Below are 7,663 nucleotides of genomic sequence, written 5' to 3' on the forward strand. Positions count from 1 at the left end.
TTATTATTAATCACCCTGTGGAAAAGCACAATTCAGGAGTGTTTTGACAGCTTTAATGACATGCTTATATATTTGAAGGCTAGACCAGTCATTTGGGCTGTTACAAATAAGCCTTTTCATTCACTGACACATTTCTGACAAGCAGACTGTAATAGTTGGCCAGGGATATAGCCTTGAATTTAATGTGTACTTTTTCCAAGATGTGGTTGATGCTGTTGTCATTTCTTTGCCTTTGAATTATTGTTTTACTTAATTTTGTGATGTACATCCTAAAGATTATTTTGTAGCTGTACAATAGCCACATAGGCAATAAAGCCCAGAGAGTTCACTTAGTTTGAAATCTCAGTAGCAAAATGTTAAAACTTTACTGTTCAGAAGGGAGATGGGATTTAATGGAGTATGATACTAACAGTCATTGTTACCAAAATTATTACTTATATTCCTGTAGCACCTCTAGCATAATTTAACATAAAGTATGTAAAGATTGCTGGGATCAAAACAACATAAAGAGAAAAGCTAATATTGTGACCCAAAGGGTCCATCATCAGATATTATATCTTTTCCCCTTCTGGCCCATTGAAATTATATATTCTAAGTTTGACAAATGAGCATAATGAAAGACTGGAAGGAATAACTACCCTGCAACTAAAATGTCATATGTAATTCCTGCACCAGCCATTGTCTTAATGAAATCAACTGGATATATATTACCTACTGAGAAATATGACTTAACGTAAGCATCTGCAGGGAAACACATTGTCATTCTGAAGCTAATGAAACAGAAGAGAGCTTGAAAGAACAGGACTTTTTTTTATATATAGCTCACTCATATCTAAAGTCACACACTGACTATAACAAAGGTGAATTAAATATTTGGTATAATGTCACTACATTTTCCATGGTTGCTATTCTTAGAGCCCCCCCCTGCAAATTTGGCTTGTGCTTTATTTATAGACTGAGATTATGTTTGAGTCACTACTGCACTTTATTAGATAAAGCAACTATTGATTACATATGGAAATGTATTTCAATCAATTAAGATTTGGATTTTACATGCATGTCACATGAACAAATAGCAATCTAATGATGTCCTGTATTTCAGGTGATTCTGGAGTGGCCCACAGATCTAGCAGTTAGCCCCATGGACAACTCGCTGTATGTTCTGGACAACAATATCGTGCTGCGCATTACAGAGAATGGCCAAGTGAGCATTGCAGTTGGTCGACCTATACACTGCCCACTGGCTGCATTAGAGCGTGGTATGTCCAGTGGTCAAAGGGCGCAGTTAACCCCTCTAGAATCTGCTGTTGCCATTACTGTGTCATATCATGGTTCCATCTACATAGCGGAGACAGACGAGAGAAAGATGAGCAGGATCCGAAAAGTTTCTGTGGATGGTGAGATTACGCATTTGGCCGGGGCTCCCTCTGACTGTGACTGCAAGAATGATGCCAACTGTGACTGTTATCAGACAGGGGACGGCTATGCCAAAGACGCAAGGCTCAATGCTCCATCCTCTTTAGTGGCAGCTCCAGATGGCGCACTCTACGTGGCAGACCTGGGAAACATCCGCATCCGAGCCATCTCTAGAAACGGGCCAACTTTGACTTCTGGTGTCAGTACATACGAAGTGGCTTCCCCTGATGCCCAGGAGCTGTATGTGTTTGACAGCAACGGCACCCACCAACACACTGCAAGCCTGCTTACTGGTGACTTGAAGTATACTTTCAGCTACAGCACTGAGAATGACATCACAGCTGTTACTGACAGCAGTGGCAACACCCTGAGAATCCGTAGAGACCCTAACCGTATGCCGGTGCGTATCGTTACGCCTGACAATCAGGTGATCTGGCTGACCATGGGCACCAATGGCGGACTGAAGACACTTACAGCACAGGGCAAGGAGCTGGTACTTCTTACTTACCATGGGAACAATGGCCTGTTGGCTACGAAGACATCAGAGATAGGCTGGACAACTTTCTACGAGTAAGTAAAATGAAGTCTGTGTGAGCCTGATTTGGGTCACAATTCATTTAAATGCACTTTGCGCTCATGTAATGTTATGTTGTATATTGAAAAAAGTATTGCCTGTTTCTCATGGAAACTGTATTAACGGTCTTGTGGTTGAAGGATTTATTAAATAAACTTTTGTTTAAGCCTGTTACTACTGAAACAAATTACACACTAGTATTTAAATTCTTTTAATTCTAAATTAAAACCTTAAGGCATGTGGTGCAATGACAAAAATGCTTTCTATGTGTGTACTTGAATGTGCATAACAATGTGTGTGTTCTAGTCTTCCAGCTGAGTGCAAGTTTACTCTATAATTGGTAACCGTACTTACCTGCAAACTGCTTTAGGGTCAAAATTTAATTGAAACCTAATTATAAAATTAGCCTCAGATCTGTATAATAGCCTAGTTAGACCTTAATAACTCATTATGTCTAAAGTACTGCTTCTTTATATTACTAGTCCATGTGTATTAGACAAAACATACATGAACACATTTTAAAAAGTTGATCAATTCATTGTATTTGATTTCAGTATAAAAAGCCACCTGGACTCGAATTCCAGTGGCCCTTCATTTTGGTAGCATGGCTTCAGTGATTGAATTTTTCTCCCTTGTGTAATTTGCTGTCATGTCACATCATGTCATGAATGATATCCTCACTATAACAAAAAAGCCAAGCATTCAGTTGAGAATATAAGGACACATCAATCATTCAAATAATTGAATTCATTACAAGTCTGTGTTTTTTATATGAAAGTGATAGCTGATGAGACATGTCACTCTCCCATATCAAATATTTGGATTGTGCCTTGGGTTGATACTGATGCCCCTTCACCACTTATTCTTTGCAAATTGAACATATAAAAAAGTGACATTTTAATTACAATAAATTTGATGGTCTTACTCAAAAGAGCTGATAATTCAGGGCACTGTGGCACTGAGAGCACTCATACATTTAAATGCATTGTCATTTTATGTTCTTTTTGTCAAACAGCTATGACAGTGAAGGACGGCTAATGAATGTGACTTTCCCCACTGGAATGGTGAATAACTTGTACACAGACATATACAGTGCTTTGACGGTAGACATTGAAAGCTCCATGACAGAGGAGGAAATCAGCATCACCAGGAATACCTCAACCATCCGTGCCTTCTACACTCTGGCTCAGGGTAAGGCCACGGCACTCATCTTCCCTACTCAGGGAGCTTCTTCTATTTTGTAAGCAGTTATTTGTCATTGTTTCAGGGGTCGCCGGGGCAGTGTTGAGTAAGCTTAAGTCGTGTGTCATTACAGCTCAGGCAGTCTGACGAGACGACAGTGTAAATTATTACTCTGTGTGTCTGTGGGTTTGGGTGGCAGACAGACACATCAACCTTGTATCTAAATAGTTTTTGTTCTCCACCGGAGCCAGATGGTCGAGTTATTTTACCACATCATTCATGTTCATTCTTTTGAAAATTGTCTAATTTGAAATACTATGCACGTTAGGCATAACAGCGCACCTCACTGACTGTCAGCAGCAACAATTCCAGTGTGTAATTACCTATTCCTCTTTTCTAAGTTGCACTTTTTGTTTATTGTCAACAGACCAATGTAGAAGTAGCTATCAAGTTGGCTTTGACAACTCACTGAGGATTACCTATGCCAACGGGATGGACACCCACTACCAGACAGAGCCCCACATCCTGGCAGGTGCTGCCAACCCAACTGTAGCCAGACGCAACATGAGCTTGCCAGGGGAGAGTGGGCAAAACTTGGTTGAGTGGCGTTTCCGCAAAGAACAAGCCAGAGGGAAAGTTATCGTGTTTGGTCGCAAGCTTAGGGTATGTTTGTTTTACTTTTTCCCCATGATGCACATAGTAACTCAGTGACGAACGCTTACAAAAATGGATATTTCATGTCTCCTTGCTTAGCTCAGTGGTAGATGGAGCTTAGCTGTGATGGTATTAGGTCTAGGGAATCAATGAGCAGCCCAGTTTATCCACATTGATGATGTCTGGCCAACAAATGACAGATATTTTAATTCTGTTGCTGTGCCACTGTCCTTATTATAAACTGCCAAGTCTTTCACTCTCATTTTTTTCTATTTTTAATTGCTGAGTCATATCAACATTTAGTCCCTGATATTATGGAGGGTTATCAATGTTCCAGTACTGGTCTGAAGTCTACCTCTTCTTATTTTCTCCTTCTCTGAATCTGATTCTCAGATTTATGATTTATGGTAATTTCATGAAGTTAACTTGGTAGGTTCGTTACCTCACCATGATTTTCATCTCCACTAAATTTAGAACGAGGTGATTTAAATGTACCTGAACTATTGCCAGAGCGTCTCTGTTTAACGAGCCTGAAGGGGGTGTTAATCTCTGAGACAACTGTAGTGAAAATCTGGGAACACAATTTAAAGAGCATACCCACCAAACAACACTATCAAAACCCCAAATTTTTCTTGATATTGTATTATGCTGTCATTTATGTGCATGGGTGGTTGATTGTTTTAAGTGCTATATAAATATTATGAGTAGGAGTAGTATTGGTAGCTGCTGCTTTTTTTGTCTTACACCTTAAATCAAATTCCCCCCACAGGTGAATGGACGGAACATTCTTTCTGTCGATTATGATCGTACCCTGAGGACAGAGAAGATTTATGATGACCACAGGAAGTTCCTCTTAAAGATTATATACGACACAGCAGGCCACCCAGTGCTGTGGGTGCCCAGCAGTAAGCTATTGCCAGTTAATGTGAGCCGCACAAGCAGTGGGCAGATCAGTGCCCTGCAGAGAGGTCCCACCACTGAGAGACTTGAGTATGATAGCCAAGGCCGCTTAGTGTCCAGGGTATTTGCCGATGGGAAGATATGGAGTTACACCTACCTGGAGCAGGTGAGAAAATAACATGACCAGATGAAGCAATATGTAAGATATGTTGTACACCAGACTAGTCATTATCACTACAGGGTGAATCAAGATCCTGACATGTAATAGAGGTCACCCTGAAGAGGGTTATTTTGCAGTAATCAGCAGCTCTGTGCACATAATCATGCCTATTAGAGAGGTTCTTAGCAAGCATAGTAATCATTTTACACTAACTGTGGATTTATGAGTATCATTTACAAGCTCTAGATACAAAACACAACCACAGATACAGCTAAAGCTAGCATTGATGAGCTCCACGACACACTGCATGGATGTTCATTTCTGTTTTCATACAGAAAGACATCAGAATTCATATTCTTGCAGGATTTCACTTAGGCTTAATGACACAAGTATAATTATATTATATTATATTCTACCTGTTGCCCGTTGTGCTGCCTCTGCATTCAGTCAGTGGTTTAATATTTACATGACAAACAGAAGAGTAACTTGCACCTAAAGACTGTTATCACTGTCTCCATCTACTGCACATAAACATTCTTGAGTAGTTTTATGTTTTGTGTGAGATTGCAATGAGTTGCTCAGCTACAAAAAGATGGAGAGATTTTCTGAGCCACTCCTGGCTGCATCCTTCCATTGCATGACCTGGAGAGGCCATGTCAGCACTTTGACATAAGGAACACAGAGAGCTCAGGGAGCAAAGCGAACCTCAATGTAGTAACGGATGACTGGGCATGACATTTTAACAGAAAGCAACAAGAAAAGTAAACCTTTAGAAAACAGACCAGGAACCAAAGTGCATACTACAGAAATTAATTAAGCTATTGATTAAACTGTAGGTATTTAAAAAGTCACCACTGCTTATATCAGATATGTATGTACTGTATGTACTGACTACTAGACAATCATTAGCAATAATTTCTATGTTTGCTACATCAGCATGCTTAGTACAGACTGTTATTGACAGGTCTGTGTCATTTATGATACATTCGACAATTTGCTCACACTGATTGTTAATGTTACCTTCTGCATTTTTCTTATAACCTGTTAAACTTTTTCTATTCACTGTCTCTCCACTCACCCTGCCTGACATTATACATTTATTATGTAAAAAATATTATGCAGTTCATGAAAACACTTGCTATTTTGCTCTTTTCCCTCTAGTCAATGGTTCTCCTGCTCCACAGTCAGCGCCAGTACATATTTGATTTTGACTCTCTGGACCGGCTTTCTGCTGTCACCATGCCAAGCGTGGCCCGCTACACCATGCAGACCATCCGTTCAGTGGGCTACTACAGGAACCTTTATCACCCTCCAGAGAGCAATGCCTCAGTGGCTGTAGACTACAGTGAAGACGGCCTCCTGCTGAGAGTAGCTCACCTCGGCACAGGGCGTAGAGTCCTGTACAGGTATCGGCGGCAGAATAAACTGTCAGAGATCCTTTATGACAGTACAAGGGTCAGCTTCACCTATGACGAGACGGCAGGTGTGCTGAAGACCGTAAACCTGCAGAATGAAGGTTTCATCTGTTCGATCCGTTACCGCCAAGTGGGTCCCCTGGTGGACCGGCAGATTTTCCGCTTCAGTGAGGATGGCATGGTTAATGCACGTTTTGATTATACATATGACAGCAGCCTGCGTGTCACCAGTGTGCAAGGTGTTATCAATGAAACTCCACTACCCATTGATCTATACCAGTTTGATGACATCTCAGGAAAAGTTGAGCAGTTTGGAAAGTTTGGGGTGATCTACTATGATATAAATCAGATCATCTCCACTGCTGTCATGACCTACACTAAGCATTTTGATGCACATGGACGCATCAAGGAGATCCAGTATGAGATATTTCGCTCACTCATGTACTGGATCACTTTCCAGTATGATGATGTTGGTCGAGTCATTAAGCGAGAGATCAAGATTGGCCCCTTTGCCAATACTACCAAGTACAGCTATGAGTATGACGTGGATGGCCAGCTGCAGACTGTGTATTTGAATGAGAAAGTGATGTGGCGCTACACATATGACCTTAATGGAAATCTGCACCTGCTGAATGCTGGAAACAGTGCCAGACTTCTGCCTCTGCGCTATGACTTGAGGGACCGCATCACCCGCCTTGGAGATATCCAATACAGAATGGATGAAGATGGTTTCCTTCGTCAGAGGGGAGCAGAAATCTTTGAGTACAATTCCAAAGGACTCTTGGTACGGGTCTACAGCAAGAGCAGTGGCTGGACAATTCAGTATCGCTATGATGGGCTCGGCCGCAGAGTATCCACCAAGACCAGCTTGGGGCAGCACCTACAGTACTTCTATGCAGACCTGAGCTACCCAGCCCGCATTACACATTTGTACAACCACTCCAGTTCAGAGATCACCTCGCTCTACTATGACCTTCAAGGCCATGTGTTTGCTATGGAGATTAGTAGTGGAGAAGAGTTCTACATTGCCTGTGATAACACTGGCACACCTCTAGCTGTCTTTACCAGTAATGGTCTCCTGGTCAAACAACTTCAGTACACAGCATACGGTGAGGTCTATTTCGACTCGAACCCAGATTTCCAGCTAGTGCTCGGGTTTCATGGAGGACTGTATGACCCCCTGACCAAACTGCTGCACTTTGGGGAGCAGGATTATGATATAATGTCTGGACGGTGGACTGTTCCAGATATCTCTACTTGGAAAAAAGTGGGCAAAGAGCCTGCTCCTTTCAATTTATACATGTTTAGAAATAACAACCCCATCAGCAAAGTCCATGAAGTGAGAGAATATGTCGCAGGTAA

At 41.4% G+C, this 7,663-nt stretch overlaps 1 protein-coding gene across 1 annotated transcript in view; it reads left to right on the top strand.

The window, feature by feature from the left end:
- The window catches only part of LOC113144020 (teneurin-3), a 114,319-nt gene that overhangs the window by 104,145 nt on the left and 2,511 nt on the right, over window positions 1–7,663 (top strand). The window contains exons 22-26 of the mRNA XM_033325398.1: window positions 1,103–1,986; window positions 3,006–3,181; window positions 3,600–3,835; window positions 4,596–4,892; window positions 6,048–7,659. Coding sequence (XP_033181289.1) covers window positions 1,103–1,986; window positions 3,006–3,181; window positions 3,600–3,835; window positions 4,596–4,892; window positions 6,048–7,659 — 3,205 coding nt within the window. The remainder of the gene's footprint in view (window positions 1–1,102; window positions 1,987–3,005; window positions 3,182–3,599; window positions 3,836–4,595; window positions 4,893–6,047; window positions 7,660–7,663) is intronic.

The sequence above is a fragment of the Mastacembelus armatus genome, chromosome 10 (assembly GCF_900324485.2).
Source record: "Mastacembelus armatus chromosome 10, fMasArm1.2, whole genome shotgun sequence".
NCBI classification, from domain to species: Eukaryota; Metazoa; Chordata; class Actinopteri; order Synbranchiformes; family Mastacembelidae; genus Mastacembelus; species Mastacembelus armatus.